General features: G+C 47.0%; 1 protein-coding gene across 1 annotated transcript in view; it reads left to right on the forward strand.

The window, feature by feature from the left end:
- The window catches only part of TRIM46 (tripartite motif containing 46), a 175,146-nt gene that overhangs the window by 104,451 nt on the left and 51,524 nt on the right, over positions 1–19,171 (forward strand). The window contains exon 7 of the mRNA XM_085639902.1: positions 16,492–16,616. Coding sequence (XP_085496028.1) covers positions 16,492–16,616 — 125 coding nt within the window. The remainder of the gene's footprint in view (positions 1–16,491; positions 16,617–19,171) is intronic.

Raw genomic sequence — 19,171 nt, forward strand, 5'->3', positions numbered from 1 at the left:
TGATTCCGGTCCAGGGAAGACATGGCTTGGCAGTTCGGGCTGGACTGTTCCCATGAGGCACAGGGTCAAGACTGATTTGCATATGGCCATGTCCTAACTGGGGTGGTGTAGTGGGCAAAAGAACGATGGATTTAACCCAGATCTCTTGACTGGGGGAGAATGTTTGCATTGTCAGCATTCCGTCCATCATTTGTTTGTTGTAACGCTTTTCGCCCTAAGTGGGATGGGTATTCCCAGACGTGGGACCCGTGCTCACTACGCTACTGGAGTCAAGCTATCCTGGCTGATGATGGCTGATAGCCAGAAACCGGTCCTAGGATGCTTGATTCCGGTCCAGGGAAGACATGGCTTGGCAGTTCGGGCTGGACTGTTCCCATGAGGCACAGGGTCAAGACTGATTTGCATATGGCCATGTCCTAACTGGGGTGGTGTAGTGGGCAAAAGAACGATGGATTTAACCCAGATCTCTTGACTGGGGGAGAATGTTTGCATTGTCAGCATTCCGTCCATCATTTGTTTGTTGTAACGCTTTTCGCCCTAAGTGGGATGGGTATTCCCAGACGTGGGACCCGTGCTCACTACGCTACTGGAGTCAAGCTATCCTGGCTGATGATGGCTGATAGCCAGAAACCGGTCCTAGGATGCTTGATTCCGGTCCAGGGAAGACATGGCTTGGCAGTTCGGGCTGGACTGTTCCCATGAGGCACAGGGTCAAGACTGATTTGCATATGGCCATGTCCTAACTGGGGTGGTGTAGTGGGCAAAAGAACGATGGATTTAACCCAGATCTCTTGACTGGGGGAGAATGTTTGCATTGTCAGCATTCCGTCCATCATTTGTTTGTTGTAACGCTTTTCGCCCTAAGTGGGATGGGTATTCCCAGACGTGGGACCCGTGCTCACTACGCTACTGGAGTCAAGCTATCCTGGCTGATGATGGCTGATAGCCAGAAACCGGTCCTAGGATGCTTGATTCCGGTCCAGGGAAGACATGGCTTGGCAGTTCGGGCTGGACTGTTCCCATGAGGCACAGGGTCAAGACTGATTTGCATATGGCCATGTCCTAACTGGGGTGGTGTAGTGGGCAAAAGAACGATGGATTTAACCCAGATCTCTTGACTGGGGGAGAATGTTTGCATTGTCAGCATTCCGTCCATCATTTGTTTGTTGTAACGCTTTTCGCCCTAAGTGGGATGGGTATTCCCAGACGTGGGACCCGTGCTCACTACGCTACTGGAGTCAAGCTATCCTGGCTGATGATGGCTGATAGCCAGAAACCGGTCCTAGGATGCTTGATTCCGGTCCAGGGAAGACATGGCTTGGCAGTTCGGGCTGGACTGTTCCCATGAGGCACAGGGTCAAGACTGATTTGCATATGGCCATGTCCTAACTGGGGTGGTGTAGTGGGCAAAAGAACGATGGATTTAACCCAGATCTCTTGACTGGGGGAGAATGTTTGCATTGTCAGCATTCCGTCCATCATTTGTTTGTTGTAACGCATCCTATCCCGAGGGCGGATGAGCTCATTGACCGGTTGGGAGCTGCCCAATATCTCAGTACCTTTGACCTTACATCTGGGTACTGGCAGATTTCCCTGACGGATGGAGCCAAGGAAAGGTCAGCCTTCTCCACACCCGAGGGTCACTACCAGTTCTGTGTGATGCCCTTTGGGCTCAAGAACGCCCCTGCTACGTTCCAGCGATTGGTGAACCAGGTCCTCTCTGGAATGGAAGCCTTTTCAGTTGCGTACCTGGATGACATCGCTGTCTTCAGCCGCAGCTGGGAGGACCATTTGTGTCACCTTCAGGCTGTTCTTCAGGCTTTGCAGCAGGCAGGTCTGACGATCAAAGCCAGTAAGTGCCAGATCGGGCAGGGGTCGGTGGTGTACCTCGGTCACTTGGTGGGTCGGGGCAAGGTGCAACCCCTCCAGGCCAAGATCGAAACCATCATGGCCTGGGAACCCCCCAAGACTCAGACAGAGGTTCGGGCCTTCTTGGGCCTCACTGGTTACTACCGACGCTTTGTCAAGGGATACGGTACTATCGTGGCCCCCTTGACTGAGCTCACTTCCAAAAAGCACCCTCGACGGGTAATCTGGACCGAGGGATGTCAGCAAGCCTTTGACACTTTGAAAAAGGCCATGTGTGCGGCACCTGTTCTCAGGGCCCCTGACTTCGCTAAGGAGTTCATCGTCCAGACAGATGCGTCGGAGCACGGTATCGGGGCAGTGCTGTCGCAACTCAATGACGAGGGTCTAGATCAACCGGTGGTTTTCCTGTCTAGGAGACTACTCCCCTGGGAACAGAGGTGGAGTGCAATTGAGAGGGAGGCTTTTGCGGTGGTGTGGGCTCTGAAGAAGCTGCGGCCATACCTGTTTGGCTCGCACTTCCTGGTTCAGACCGACCACCAGCCCCTCAGGTGGCTGATGCAAATGAGGGGCGAGAATCCCAAGCTATTGAGGTGGTCCATTTCCCTACAGGGAATGGACTTTAGGGTGGAACATCGCCCAGGGGTAGACCACGCCAATGCTGACGGTCTATCCAGGTATTTCCGCCTTAGTGAAGAGGACTCCCAAGGGGTTGGGTAGCTCTCCCCACTTTCAGCTGGGGGGGGACGCGTGTTAGACCTGTCAGCCCTTTGGCAGTTTCCTCCTCATTTTTATTATTTTTTTATTTTTTTTGTCCCTTTCCCCCCTCCTCATTTTTTCTGTCTACTTAACTATTGGGTGCTGATGTAGAGGTTCTGGGTGTCTTTTCCACATCACCTGAGGGAAAGACGCAAGGTGCTCCTCTGAGGAAAATAGATGAGGAAGGTGAGAGGCACAAAATGGTGGCTCCAACTGTCACCTCAGCACCTGGGCCATGACTGCCATGAGAGGTTCCGGAACCTTCTGGGCCCCTCTGGCAAGTCAGGCCCAAGGTGATAAATAGAGGTGGCAGGAGGGCAGCCATTTTAGGGGAGAGTGAGGCGGCAGGCTAGTCAGGAGTAAGGCACGTGAGTGGGGAGGTGGCTGCGCTGGACAAGGAGTGGACAGATCTCAGGATTTGCCAGGGTATCTTCGACAGTGACACCACCCTCAACCACCTGACCGGTCCCTGAACGCAGCCGGGACTTGGAGATCCCTGTACCAGAGAAGGTCTCAAGGTAGTTTGAACCCCTGATTCAATGGACGAGGGAGTGAATTAACGCCTGGGGCCGCCTACTCCCCGAATCCATTGTTGCCTGGGATTGCAGGACTGGCCGGTTGTGGCCAAACCCCCTTTTGACCGATAGAAGAGGTGATCGTGCCCAAGCCCCAGAGTCTATCTGGTCTCCGTCACTGTCCCCGTGTGGGATCCAGCACCCGTTAACTTCCGCCCTTTGACCCTGGTCGTGGAAGGGTGGAACGCAGCCCGTAGCAAGAAGACTGGGCCATAATGTCTAACTCTCCCGGAGCCTTCCTGGTCGCGTAAGTGCGGCGCCAGACTCTTTCCTCCCCCCTTTACTTCCCCGAAAAATATTTGTGTCCGTTCCCTACCTGAAGCGGACCCCATCGCCATGGTCGAGTGGCTGGTGGACCCCTGATTGGACTTGCGGCGCCAGTGAGCTGAAGAGGTGAGGGGCCGGGAGTCTGCGACTCCGTTGGAGCTCCGGCGAGAGTTACTTCAGGAAGCAGGCAGGAAGGGGAGGAGGCGGGCCTAGCCTGGAGGCCGCCGTCCTCTGATCACGTGAAGCGGGGCCGAAGCGCCGCCCTTCGCCGTTGGGAATGAGGAAATCAGCGTGTTACATCGCTTGAGGGGGAGTTCGAGAGACAACCCGGGCCCGACTTAAGTCACTGCATCTGACTGTCAGGAGGCCGTAGCGGACGGGGGCCTTGTACCAACAGTTGCGGGGGAGAGGACTCAACGCTAACGACCAGACCCGTCTCTCACGGAGTGAGAGGACAGCAGCTCCAGTGCCGGCAGGACATTTGGGTGCGGAGAATAGCAAGACTGTACCGTAAGCCGGGCCTGGTGGAGGAGGGAGGGGAGAGAGAGATTTCTGTCACAGCTAAGTTCAGGGTGCGTGATAATCAAACCTGTTGTTTTTGTCCTCCTGGAAGCCGGGACCCCTGGGAGGCAGGCGCAGAACTAGGCTGAGGCCTATGCCATAGTGATATGAGGTGAACTGTGTGAAGGGTTTAATAACCTCCAGCTGCCAGGACTGATATAATGGCTACAAGGGAAAGCAATGGTGAATGATGATTAATTAAGCTGCTGTGGGACAACCTGGAGAGTTCAGTTGCTGTGCATAGGCCCCAGGGAAGTAGTAGTGGGGTGCCAAGTTGAAAATAACATACCCTGTGGAGAGGTCAAGTCATACTAAGAAAGGCCAGACTGAAATGTGACAGGGGGTTAAGCCTTTGTTGTTGAAAACACAGTTTGAAAAGTTTATTGTGTACTGTAAGACCTCGTGTGCCTCAACATAAAGGGGAATGTTAAATTTGAAAATGTACTGAAATGTTAATAGGAAATTGCTGATCTGAGCCTAACAAAGAAGAGAGGTGTTAAAGACTTTTTAATAAAGTTTTACATTTAATCAGTGTAGAGTCCTTTTTGGGTGAGGCTGCGCCAGATTGCAAGCTGGGTAGGATGCAAGCATGAGAAGCCAGAGGGAGGTATGAGCCTGTTGACCTGAGCCAAGCTACCCCTAGGACGTTGAGTCTAACAGGCTGTATTTACAAAGCACCGTTAAGCCACAAAAAGTGGCTTAACGCCGCTTTGTAAATATGGAGAAGGGCATATCGCCACCAGAATGTCGCTAAATGTGATGTTCTGGTGGCACTATTCTCTTGGAAATATACCCCTAAGTGTGACAAAAGCTTGCTCCCTTCCTGCTGGTGGCGAGGGTGCCACAACAAACATCATTGTCTAGATCACTAATTATCTGTATGATGACATAGTGGATTAAAAAACTTGGCAGCCTGTTAGAAATGGGATTTTTGGCAGGCTAGGGCATGTGCCAAAGCCAGGCAGAAACCACCACTCTAGTCAGGATAAGGGAGTTACACTCTTAAAATAACCCTTGCTCACCCCCTTGGTAGCTTGGCACGAGCAGTCAGGCTTATGTTAGAGGCAGTGTGTAAAGCATTTGCACATAACCAACAGTAATACACTACAAAAGAACACCACACCAGTTTAGAAAAATATCCAATATTTTGATATACTTAAGACAAGACCAAAAACGATAAACATCCACAATACAGTACTTAAAAATCTACAGTTATCAAAATACGCTTGAAAAACAGTTTCTTGATGTCGGGGTCTATCACGGCGTCGTGAGCAAACAAACCCAAACAGTTCTGGCTGACCACGGCATCGCGGGCCAGCTACTGTGTTCGGAAGACCCGCAAACAGTACGTTTTAGAAATGCATGGCGTCGGCGACCTCTTTTTGAGCTTCCGAAAACACGGCGTCCGCAGGCGTCTGTTCCGGAGGTCGGTGCAGGAGTCGTCCGGGCCCTTGAAGTCACACGCGTTGCAGATCGATCTCCTCTCTGTTGGAGTCATGAGCATTGGCGTCTGCAGGCGTCGTGTGCTGCGGTGCGAAATGCAGCAGTGCGGTGCCTTCAGGTCGCGGTGCGAGCAGCGGCTCAGTGGCGGCATCAGATGGTGTCATCGGTGAGACCAGGGTCGCGGTGCGAGATGAAGGCGAGATGAGATGAAGGCTGTACTCGTCACGGTGCTGGCAGGCCACGGTGCAAGCAACGGCGTCATTTTTGCTGAAGCGCTGTCGTCGGCTGACGAACTGGAGTCGATGGCGCCGGCGTCGGTAGGCCAAGGCTGGGGTGCAGGATGAGGGAGGTGCATCGTGTATCTTTACGAGCGGTGCCCTGAACCACGGTGCAAGCAGCAGCATTGATTTCAGCAAGGAGCGGCGGCGTCGTGAAGCGAGGCGGTGCCGAGTGCGGTGCCCACAGGTCGCTGTGCAAGCAACCGCTTGGTGGTGGCGTCAGCAGGCGTCGTCGGTGAGACCAGGGTCACGGTGCGGCGTTGCGGCAGTGCCATCTGCGGTGCCTTCAGGACCCAGAGTCGGCAGCTGCATCGTATACGTCGTCGAGTTGCTTTTCTTCTGTTGCAGCACAAAACACACAGTCCCCAGTGCTGAGGGCAGAAGAGCTTGAAGTCTTTGCTGTTCCTGAGACTTCTTGAACAGGTGGCAAGCTCTACCTCAAGCCCTTGGAGAAACTCACAAAGTTGATCGCAGAAAGTTCAGTCCAGTCCTTTCATTGCCCAAGACAGAAGCAGCTACTGCAGGCCAACACAGCAAAGCACACAGCAAAGTGGTAGTTCCTCCTCACAGCTTCTCCGGCTCTTCTTCTTGGCAGTCTTCTTGGTCAAAAGAGTTCTAAAGTTCAGGGCTCTGGGCTCCAATATTTATATCCCAAAATCCTTTGATCCCTTAGGCAGAGAGTGTCTGTGCCCAGCCTGAACCAGTTCTGCCTTCTCTGGTGTGATTTCCTGGCAGGAGGTGGAGACGGCATTGTCAGAGGCAGACCAGGCCCTTTGAGGTGCAAGGAAATCTTCTCCCCCTTCTCCCATCGCAGCCGAGGTCTGTTCAGCCCTTTCCTGACCCACCTAGACTATCTGGAGCCACTCCTGCTCCCCAACCTTCTGTCATCCAAAACCCAGACAGGCAATCCACATTCCAGGAGAGGCACACGGGATGACTGAGCAAGAAAATACCTACTTTCTGAAAGTGGTATTTTCAAACACAGAATGTAAAAATCACCTTCACTAAAAGATGCATCTTTAGATCTGAGTTCAGGCATACTAAACTTTATTTTCCTACCTAATTCCCTGGGCCAGTTTTGTCTATAAGATGTTATAAACAAACTCCCCGTTCTGTCCTATGGGGAACAGGAAGCCTTGCAATAGTGAAAAACGAAATCGGTGGTAATTCACTACCAGCACATGCCACACACACCAGGGCATGTCCTGCCTTTCACATACACTGCACCCTGCCCACAGGGGTACCATGGGCCTACCTTAGGGGTGCCTGACATGTAAGGAAAGGGAAGGTTAGGGACTGCCAAGTGTGTGCACTGGACAAGTCGACATGGCAGTTACAAACTGCGCGCAGACTCAGCATTGGCAGGTCTGAGTTACCTTTTCAGGGCTATTCACGTTGGTGGCACAATCAGTGCTGCAGGCCCACAAGTAGCATTTGATTCACAGGCCCTGGCACACTCAGTGCACTTTACTTAGGACTAACAAGTAAATCAAATATCCAATCATGGAAACACCAATCCATAACACAATTTACACAGACAGCATATGCACTTTAGCACTGATTACCAGTGGTAAAGTGCCCAGAGTCCTAAAACCAACACAAACAGGTCAGGAAAAAATAGGAGGAAAAAGCAAAAAGTTTGGGGATAACCCTGCAAAAAGGGCCATTTCCAACACAGCCTAACTCTGTTATGCAGCAACTTAGCTGACTTTATGGTTCTGTCACTACCATCATTTACGTCAGGACTAGGCCTGGGCAAAAATTTCGTTCCGTTCGCGGAAATTGCGATAATTTGACATTTCCGCGTTCCGCGGAGAGCGCGAAAATGTCAAAATTTCCGCTTTCCGCAGCTTGGCGATAATTTGTTTCTTGCTCGCACTGTAAAATAATACATTCTTGCGCGCGCGCGATCGCCTTACCTGAATCCCTGCGTTCGCCGACAAGTTTTCTTGATCCGGTCGCGTTCTCCATGAGATGTTGGATTGTTTTTAGCCATTTGCGCTGTCTCGCGACAGTTCGCGCCCGCAGTGACGTCATGCGTGGCGCGATCACGTCTTTCTTCTCACGATCATGCACCGCGAGACAACTCAAAACAAGATGGCCGCGCCCGCGAGCAACCACATGGGTAAGTTGGCGACCCGCAACCATGCAGAAAATCTCGCGAACATGCGGGAAAAAAAATTCTGCATCTTCGCGATATTTCCGCTTGTTTGCGATCATTTTAAACATTTTCGCGATAATTTGCGAAAGTGGATTTTGCAAATTCCGCCCACCCCTAGTCAGGACGTTGAAAGAAACTCCAATAAGAGACTTTCGGATAAGAGTGTCAGCGCGGCTCACCAAGGTCACTTCCACTTAACTTCACAGGTCTGAGTTTATCTATTGAGAAGTCACCACGACGCTGGTTTCTTTGAAACCACTGATTGAAAACCATTCTGCCCTGACGAGGACCCCTACGCCATTATAAAGCGTTTATTACGACTCCTACGATCCAAATAAGAAACTTCACATTTACACAGCACTCTCCTGGCAGTACCTTTTCAGGAAGTTTTACTACGATCCCTAATTGATTCTACAGAGAAGGTGTATATCGTCATATCATGCTTCTGACAGGTCCCTATTGCCAATTCTTCTTTTTTACCACCATATGTGCCCTGAAGAAGGTGAAACCCAGTGAATGGGTGTCTCGCTGAAACACGCGTCGGCGCTTGAATGAGTTCCCTTCATGAACAAGCAGAGTTGTAAAGCAAAACCAGTTTTTTTTCCTCCATTTTTCTAACTGGTCTGTTTTGGCCTATTTTTGCTGTTTCAACCTACTTTCTGTGTGTGATGGAAAGAGGTGCGAAACCATTAGAGAACCATAATAGCTATACATTTGTGAAAATGAAACAAACTTCCAAATTCAGCAAACAGTCATTTCTGTAGATTGTTCATGGTTTTCCAAAAGAAACTAATCTTTGAAACAAAAGGAATGAAAATAAGCAGGAAACATTTCAATTGGTGACAACATATTCATCTGCAATTTTTTGCCCCAATGCCTGATTCACAAACGTAACAAACCATTATGTCTGTCAGACCCTTCTGATCTCAGGGATACATTGTGTTTTTAGGTTGTTCAAAATTAACCAAAACAACTGAGCTACAGCTACTAAAGATTTTTCATTGAATACCAACCATGCAAGAATTCATATGGTAAAAACTGATGAATGAAAAATGGGTTAGAAGAAACAGTATGTCGTTTTTAAATGTTCGCAAGATATTACGTTTAGGAATAGTGAGTATTTGTATACCTCTGAATTTATGGTTACCCGTACAACCATATGATTCAGAGGGCATTTTGCAAAATGTGTTCTTTATTGCACACTGGCTTACATTTGGAGGCTGGATTTCCAGCGATAATCACACTGTTTTCCAGCTAACACTTGCATTTCTATCGCTTTGGAGATAAGCGTTGCTGATAGCATGCTATCTCCGCGATAGAAAGCAGCGATAGCCGGCGATAATTATCCTAGCGCTAAGTGTGCTTAGCGATAAATATCGCCGGCCCTTGCTGATATGCCCCCCAGTTCGTAAGAACAAATATTCCACCCTTCTGTTTTCCCACACTTTTCCTGAAAAAATTGTACCTCATTTTTGTGGCTGGGCCTAGCACATGCAACAGGAATGGACCCAGTCTTTCCAGCAGAGAAATTGAACTGCTTACTCCAATATCCTAGGAATTTCTAGAGGAATGACATCCTGCCTTGAAATATTCTTGAAAAACTGAAACCACTGTTTGTGGAATGTGTGTTCAACAAGACTTTGGATGTATTGAATTATGGTTCTAATATCAGCAATCGCAGTTGAGAAGTGTTCCCACCCTCAGGTCTGTTCATGCAATTAGACTCTGGTCATAGGTTCTTCACTGCGAGGCCCTACAGTCTGATTCCCTAGAATCTGCCTTTCTTATAGTATTACACTTGTGAAAACTCTGTGATGATTTTTTTCTTTCTGCTGCTAGAGTTTCTCAGAAGATGAGTCATAACTAAGATTCCCGCCTTGTAATAGAATTTAAGCAACAGCAAATCAAGCATATTGTGGAGAACCTTCAACAGTAATTGGAGCCCCGGTACACTTCCACAAATCCTTTTTCTTTAAAATAATAACCATATTATTATTCATTAGTACTACAATTCAGCAATGAGCAAGATTTTCTATTATGAGCAGACTTCTACACCCGATTTCCAACTTGTTCCAATTTGGCATAATGCATTGCTAAAGAGTTCGCACCAACCACGGCTGCGCAAAGTTTTTAAGTTTGACAGTACATCACAACATAACATTATGCATTTTTATTTAAACTTCACCAGTTACACGAAGTGAAAAGCTGACAAAGTAAAAAAAAATGCAAACAAAATGTTGATGTTCTGTAGTGAGAATGTTCCTGCTGCTGGTCAAGGTCTAAGGACACTGCTCTCCAACCGCAGCATTACTGTGTTCGGTGATCTTCGTACATCCTCTTCCACAATCTGGGCCGGACTGGCCGTAGCGGGCATCAGGTGTTTCCCCGGTAGTCTGGAAGGATGGGGGGCAGTTTTGCGGCAGTGGGGGCTGGTTTAGTTACTGGGGGACGATTTTGCAGCGGTGCTGCAGTGTCGGCCCCCAGTAACAAAGACAGCATTGCTTTACACATGCATTCCCCTTCCTCCCTCGGGAGGCTAGTCCGACTAAATTGCCAGGGCTGGTTTGGGTTCCCAGTCTGGCCCTGCCCACTACACCAGAAGTCCCGTATTGGGACTTCTACCTGAGCTCGGAGGTGGAACGTAACCTGCTGGTAAGCAGCCATTTTGATCCTCACATGTTATTGTTAGTCAGAGATAGCAACCCTGAGCGACAGCATGGAAAACAATTCTCTACGTTCGGCTGAAGGAATGCGCTACCGAATGCACAGACTTCTTTGTAAAGGGGGAAATTGTCCAACAGTGTACTAATATGCTGGAAAATGTAGAAATTTGTCTACTCCCAGGCAAATATAATAATTTTTAGAAAAGATACCAGCGGACCACTTATTGTGCACTTCAATATAACACAACATAATACAGTACTGTATTGTGCTGTGCAAAGCAGTACAGCATAGTACTAAGTAGCACAAAACATGATACAGTACAGTACCCAACAGTATATATAGTGTACGGGCAGAACTAAAAGAACAAGCATTGGCATAGCCAATAGGTCTCGCCTTTGGGATCTTATAAGGGTTTCGCAATGCCGCACACAAGCTGCGAGGTTACAAACATCAGAAAGTACATTCAGCAGCCGGTCACATTTCATGTGAGTTGCTTTTTTAGGCATTCAGAACATTGCTTGGTTTACTAACAGTGCCCAATTGTTACTGGTGACAGGGAGGTAGGTACAGGCAGGCTGTTGTTAAATGCCCTAACAGTGACTTCAAAATAAACCCCATAGCTGAACCACATAAAGGTGGTTGAAAAGGGCGACACTCCTCTGCAAAGAGCCCTAAGTGTGTTGATGACTTGGGTTTTAGAGAGGGTGAGTATGCATACCTTACAGGCACGTCTGAATTTAAGGACAGCCACTCTGATTTGGATATAAAGTGGCAACACTGCGGTACCTGAGCTCAGTGCTTAACAAGGGGAGAACCCCAAAAATCATTTGCAGGGGTCAAGCCTGCTATCTGTCAATCAAAAGTCCGAGAACTGATATAATGTACAACACACACCCCGTTTACAGCTCTCTATAACAAAGTGAGTGGCATGCATAGGACAAAACGGGAAAAAAAATAATTCTGATATTTAGTAGTAATTCGCAAAAGTGAGGACCTTTGCTCCAAAATACTGATCCAGATACCTAGTGCTAGACAGCACAAGCATTGGCAAAGCCACTAGGTCTAGACAATCAGAGAGATTGGCCTTGTCAATGTCAATGTCTTTTAGCCATGCTGAATAGCAAGCAACAGGGCTTCTGTTCAGCATGGCTGAAAGTCAATATGTATATTCAACCAACATGTCATCTGTGGACACATTGTATTAAAACACCTGCCGCATTAGAATGCTCATGCCGATATGATGCCGAATTATAACATGAAAGCTACGAGAAACAAAACCAACCCAACCACCAATCATATGAGATGGGCATACCACAACATTAGCTTTGTCTGCTCCATCCATTTTATTACCCAATCTGAACATGGCAGCTATGGGGAGGGGAATTTTTTATTTAGTCCGAACAAAGATAGCGGCTACTGCTCATATGTGATGCAGCTGCAATAGAACCACCCTGCGCCCCGACTAAACCACCAGAATGGCAAATTCTGCGCATTGCAAACATGGAGCGTGACGGCGCGTTATTAAAGTGTATGAACCTAACTGTAAATCTTGACGACTCACTCAGCAGGTAGTGAAAAATTGCATGCTCTCCATGTGAATTGAAAAACAGTTTGAGGAGTCTTTTGTAGTGGTATGCATCATGCCTCCCATAAGGCAGCTTATCACTGTAAACATGTCAAAGTGTGGGCTTTGAAAGCTTTGCCTTGGCGCAAGGATCGTCTGATGGAAAAACACGAGAAAACAAAAAGGTAGCATTTCTGTGGTTGTGTCTGCTTTCATTGCCCTCAATGTACCCATTTTTTATGTCCACCTTCAGGAGTCTGCCCGGACTTGGTAGCTCCATCTGCCGATGTTGATGCTCGGCGCTAATTAAAACAAAAGCGCTTCTAAAGTGTGGCAGAATGAACATTCAGCGAGACCTGCTTGGTGTACTAATGTGGGAGAGGGGAACACACATGTGCAAAGAAACATACTCAACCAGAGGTGTGTGCTTCATGCGCAACATGTGTCCCCTTTCAGTTATAAACAGTGAAGACGCACACAACTAGAGGCATGCACTGTTGACACGAGCATCGGTTAGCAAGAATGAAAATAGCAACACACCACGAAGCACAAACAGGAACACACACAACCAGAGCAGGGCAATGCAGCTGCAAAGTTTGTCTATTTGCATTTTGAGAACTGTAATGCATACACACACACACACGCACAGATGGGGGCACTACAATACAAATTTGTTTGTAGGATTACATACACTGAAGCACGCAAACAGCTGCACAGAAAACAAAAGGCGGTAACTGCAGATCAGCTTGTCTTTGTGCAGACTTAAAATCATCAACACACAAATGCCCAATGAAAGCAAGTTTCCATCAATACATTGCGCCGGTAGTCCTGTGTCCACAGAAAGCTCTGCCAGCTGCACGCATGGTCACCTTTAAAACAAGGGAGGGTGAGAGCGCGAGAGGAGGAATGTCAACAAGCGCGCGCGGCCACGCTAATTGAAAACAGATGGCCCCTGTGCGCCGCTGCTCGCTCCCACAAGGTGGATGCCAGCACAAGCACGAGTGCTTGAAAAGAGCTGACTGATTTCTAAAGGTCACTTCAAAAGCAGCGCTGCGCGCTGCCCTAGGCTCGCCCTAAAAATGGGTGCATATGTTGCCAGTCAGACCCAGAAAGTGTTGGTACAATGGGGTAGCAGCGGTTCCTCTGCTACAGCGGAGGAGCTTTGCCTCCCCTGTCAACCCCCTCAAAAACGTGAAAAATACAACCTTAATAAAATGGTTATTAAACCCGTTTTCTTATCGTTTTTCTTCTTTCTTTTAAGTGTGCCGAGTCTTGGAGGCGGGGCCATGGAGATGACAGGCACTGAGGGGGAGAGGTATGCACTGCCTTTAGTGCGCAAGTGAGTTTGGCTGGTCATTTCAGGATGGCCATACCGTCATGCGCACTGAAGCTGTCTTCAACGCGAGCTGCATTGCCGGGTTGGAGACTGCAGGCACAGGCTCCCAGTCAAATCAAATCAAAGATAGCTTTATTCGATTTTACATTAAAATCATAAAAGCAGATAGAGTAATTACAACCAGTAAAACAGTAACAATTAATGTTTAAAAATCTATATACAATACATAGTTCGTAAATACCAAAACCCCTTGCTCCAAGGGTGCAAGGATAAAACATCAGTCATACAAACTCATGAGGATTTCAAACCATGGTGGATCTGCATCTAATCACATATGTCAGGTACCTAGACACAGCGGTAATAGTCATTTCATCAGACAAGGTCAATAATTTAAATAATGCTGGTCTGCATTGTCTCAGGTTCCAAAGTTTAAGGAGAGGTAGTAAATATATTTTCCGCCCCCACTCGTAAAATCTACAGAACAAAACGGAGTGAATGATTGATTGGGTGGAAGAATCATCGCACGGACAAGTCGTTAATTGCGATGACCAATCATTTTGGGTAGGAAAAGTTAACATCCTGAAAAAACTTCGAGTTCTCAAACGAGCTAAGAGCATTCTGCTATAACTTGTCTGATCGGGTGACAAATAAAGCGGTAGCCCAGGATTTTGAAGCAGGAATTGATGATAAACAACAGAGGCCTTTTTTCCCTCGAGGCACCAGCGTCGATCTTCCAGATGGGCAAGGCAAACTTCTTTCAGAGCCTGTCTGGAGATCGAAGACATTGTCTCGGGGGAATCATAAAATTCAGGGCGTCCGATATTCTTAAAAAATTCCTGAACATAAGAGAGCCACTGGATCTTTTTAGAGCCTTCAAGTTTGATACAATCAGCAATAATCGCCCTATTAAGAGCAGTTTCTGCTGTAGTCCAGATCTTATGCCACAACAAGATAGGACTGATTTTAATTAGATCCGAGATAAAAGACAAGACTAGTTCTTTGTGACAAACATAGGAAGAGGTGGAGCGGGGAACAGCGAGTAGGTAGCAGAGAAAACCATTTTCCTTTATTTGAATTTCATGGCAATCTGCAACCCCCCATATACCAGCTCCGTACACGGCCGCCGATACACATTTCGCCTTATATATGTCAATCAGGATGCGTACGGCCTACCCCCTAGCTTATTTGCGAATTGCTTGAGAGCGCCAATAGCCCGTGAAAAAGCTAAATTCCTAGTCGTGATCGCTGATCTCCAGGTACCCCTCTTGTTAAAAACAATTCCTAAATAGGAAAAGGTATCGATTAAGCCTATCTTTGATTTTTCTAAGTGAATATTACAGGTAATATTTACCTTGTTCGAGGAGCACATAGTGAAGGTCTTTCCAATATTAATCCTAAGGCCCCTATCTCCCATGTACACAGAAAACAAAAGGCGGTAACTGCAGATCAGCTTGTCTGTGCGCAGACTTAAAATCATCAACACACAAATGCCCAATGAAAGCAAGTTTCCATCAATACATTGCGCCGCGAGTCCTGTGTCCACAGAAAGCTCTGCCAGCTGCACGCATGGTCACCTTTAAAACAAGGGAGGGTGAGAGCGCGAGTAGAGGAATGTCAACAAGCGCGCGCGGCCACGCTAATTGAAAACAGATGGCCCCTGTGCGCCGCTGCTCGCTCCCGCAAGGTGGATGCCAGCACAAGCACGAGTGCTTGAAAAGAGCTGACTGATTTCTAAAGGTCACTCCTAAAGCAGCGCTGCGCGCTGCCCTAGGCTCGCCCTAAAAATGGGTGCATATGTTGCCAGTCAGACCCAGAAAGTGTTGGTACAATGGGGTAGCAGCGGCTCCTCTGTTACAGCGGAGGAGCTTTGCCTCCCCTGTCAACCCCCTCAAAAACGTGAAAAATACAACCTTAATAAAATGGTTATTAAACCCGTTTTATTATCGTTTTTCTTCTTTCTTTTACGTGTGCCGAGTCTTGGAGGCGGGGCCATGGAGATGACAGGCACTGAGGGGGAGAGGTATGCACTGCCTTTAGTGCGCAAGTGAGTTTGGCTGGTCATTTCAGGATGGCTATACCGACATGCGCACTGAAGCTGTCTTCAACGCGAGCTGCATTGCCGGGTTGGAGACTGCAGGCACAGGCTCCCAGTCACACTGGGAGCACAAATTGAGGGCGCTCGGGCCAATCCTGACACTGCTCGCATGCTGCATGAAAGCAGCATCAGGATTGGCCGCAGGGGATTCTGGGAGCCCATCTGCAGAGCAGCAAAAGAGTGCAATGCGGCTGACTGAATGTAAGTTCTTATTTTTAAATTCTTATTTTTTTTTGTCATAGTCTGTCGTCTCTCCCCCACTCACCACTCTGCCCTGACACCAGCCGCCACTGCAAATGGAGCATGCAGGGCTGCAGCATCCCTTGTAAAGTCCATTATGTACCATACTGTTCAGTATAGTACAATACATTACCATATCATGGCTGTCAGTGCAAAATATTGTGTACTGAATATCGAGTTACAAAAATATTGTGACCAAACTATTGAGGGCCAAATGAATGACTGGTAAGTATATATATAGGCAAGTATAGATTTTCATTACTTAACTCCATATGTATGTACCTTGACTATATACATGTTCAAAATAAGTAGATGTCGAGTTAAGAATAGTAAATCTATATTTGTCAATATGCACTTACTTCCTCGAAATTTTGGTACTCAATATTTTGGTCATAATATTTTTGTAAGTCGATATGCTCAATATACAGTACACAATATTCCAGACTACAACCCACAGCAAGACGTAAAGTACCCTACTAAATCCAAAAATACAAAACAACACCTAACCATCTGATGCAATCCAGTACAATGCAATTCAATAAAACCATATGAACACTAAACCATGCATCAAGGTACTGTTAACTACTATACAACATGCAGAAATATTTTTATTCATGCAAGGTGTATTCCGCGGATACTTCAACACTCATGCAAAGTCACTGTCGCTTTATTGCTTTCTTAGGATTGTGCGGGCCACTGAGTCCTTGCAGAACTTCAGACTAGCCTCCTCCAGCTCGTCCTTCAGCCACTTCCAGGTGGACGTGGGCAGGGAGATGCGGCTACTCCGAGACCTCACATTTGCAAGGGGTGAGTATGCAAATCTTTTGAAAAAAATTATTTACATGCCCACCATGCTGGGGTGGTCTAGGTTCTCCTGGGCATCACTGGCTGTTTTGGTCCTAAGCGAGTCAGACACACGCCCTTGCCACAAGTCATTCAAAATGGCAGCATGAAGCCCTAAATCCAGCATAGAATCTTTTGATATTTTAAACCTAGAGTCTTGATACCTTAATAGAACCACATCATGTCACCTCTGCCATATATAAAGCATGTGGTTGCCATTTTCTGCTTGTCATCAGGACACTATGGTCTCAAAGCTGTGAATTCCTATCACAAAGCATTGTTATTTGTGTCAGTGTAATTGGTCCAATGGAAGCAACCCTAGGGCTAGAAACATGATGTACCCAAATATAATGGAAGTAGTAAGATAAAGAGAAGGCGAAATACTAAACTTCCAGAGGACTAATCTGTGAAGGTGTTAACACCAGAGTGTACCATAGGAAACTACGACCTTTGATAAATTAAAAATGAAGGGGTTGGAGAGATACTTATAATCCTGGTATTGTATGTAGAAGACAATGCCCTGAAGCATGTTCAGTTAATTGTTGGAAGGTGCAGAAACGTATCAATGCCACACAGAACTGATGGACATTGCCAATTTGTTTTTTCTTAGAAAGGATATGTGAATCAAACAATGAATGATTTACTAACGGGAGTACAAGGATATGTGAATCAAACAATGAATGATTTACCAACAGGAGAACAATCTGTACACTAGCTTTGGTCCCATACTGCCAAACACAAGATGAAAAATGAATAAAAATAAAAATAATAATCAAATCGATGCAGGTTGAAAAGTAAATGGAGATCTCTCTTTGGAATAATAAGAGAGACGAGCAGTAAGAAACTAGCATAACCCTTACTTACGTCTACTCATAATGACCACCTGGTAGTCCGAAGCACTGGGCAACTTGAAAGGGCCATCCATTAAACAATATCATAATACATCTCACCGCCCAAGCTGGCGTCATCAAACAAACCAACGTTCTAGAATGCTTATTGCTGGTGATGGAGGACTGGTTAAAGAAAACTGTTTTCTTCTCTACACTGGGTGGCGGCTTTTATGAACAACTATCCCTCCAATAAACAAGAGAGGTGGGTAAAAATAATAAAGGGTTAAAATATGATACACAAATGGTGCTCACTGAAAACAACTGATTCCCCTAGAGCACTTCTTTGGCACTTACAGAAAATGTGCACTACTCATGGATTCAGGTCAAAGGAGAAGGAACATAAGAGTAGTGGTTAAATTCATTTTGATTCCTGTGCAACAGGAGAACCGATTAGCCTTTTAACATTTGTGATAAGAAGGGGTCAATAGGTACTCAGAGTATTCCTAGATGGTTTGAGGATGTTCTGACCTCTGTACAACCTTAATACTAGTTCAACAGTAAAAAGATATAACCCTACTTTCAGTCCCTGTATATTACCAGGCTTAGGAGCGGGCCAACACAGCAAATACCTCAGTGACTGTTTCATCAATCACACACTTTTTCGGGGCGTGGGAAATAACAGTTTTATTTGACCAACAATCTTTTGATGTGCCTTATCATAGTTATACAAGCAGCACTATTTCTTGCTGGTTCATTCGAAGATTAGGCAAGGTGTAAAGTTGGACACAAATGTATTTTGAAGCTGGTTTTCACTGCACACTCACTGGATTAGCTCAAATGGCACAAACAGAGGAAATTCTGCGGTTGGGATAGTATTGTGAGGAAAAACGGCTGCAAAATATATATTTGCATGTTATTCCTCAGTAATTACTGCACAATTAATACTAGAGTGCAAAACCCGACCTAATATGTTGCATCATCTTGTGGTTTGTGTGTGTGGTAAATCAACAAATAAAGTGATAACTCTTACCTCAGAGTGCCAATATCGGCAACACACGTTTGCAGGTTTATTTTGCATAAGAAATATGCCAACATGGTGGGTCAACTTACGGGTGATCCAAGGGCAGGCAGCCCCTCTGCTGCCTGCCCACCTGATGAGCCAAATTGCACCGTGGTATAACCAATCAGTGCTAACCATTTTGGGGGATTACCCCTTACATCCTGCGTACCATCAGTCCACCCATTTACTCATGCCCCTTGAGGGGGCGGAGCGTATCCAGGCAAGCCCCCGGTTGCTCAGGTTTACAACCACCTGAAGGACTAACAGGGTGCCGTCGTTCCTCCAGGGTCCTACCGTAAGGACTTCCTGGGGCTATTTGGCATTTGCACCCTTCTTCTGGTCCTGAAGATGGTACCGCTATGTAACATTCAGCCTCTGGATCGCCCTGTAACTCCGCCACAGCTCTGGGTGTGGCCCCCATCATACCCATGGCCCCCCACCAAGGCAAGCATTCTTACTTACACCCTGATGTTTCTATGGCATCACCTAGGTCCAACAGAAACAGGTCCATGCCCAATCTAGCAAATGGCCCCCCATCCAAATCAAAACATTCCGTGGTCATGGCATGCAGGAGCTGAGTCTGATAAATCCAGAAACCCCTCTGTTCCGTGAATTTTGCGCATGGTGCT

This window comes from Triturus cristatus, chromosome 12, assembly GCF_964204655.1.
Source record: "Triturus cristatus chromosome 12, aTriCri1.1, whole genome shotgun sequence".
Taxonomy (NCBI): domain Eukaryota; kingdom Metazoa; phylum Chordata; class Amphibia; order Caudata; family Salamandridae; genus Triturus; species Triturus cristatus.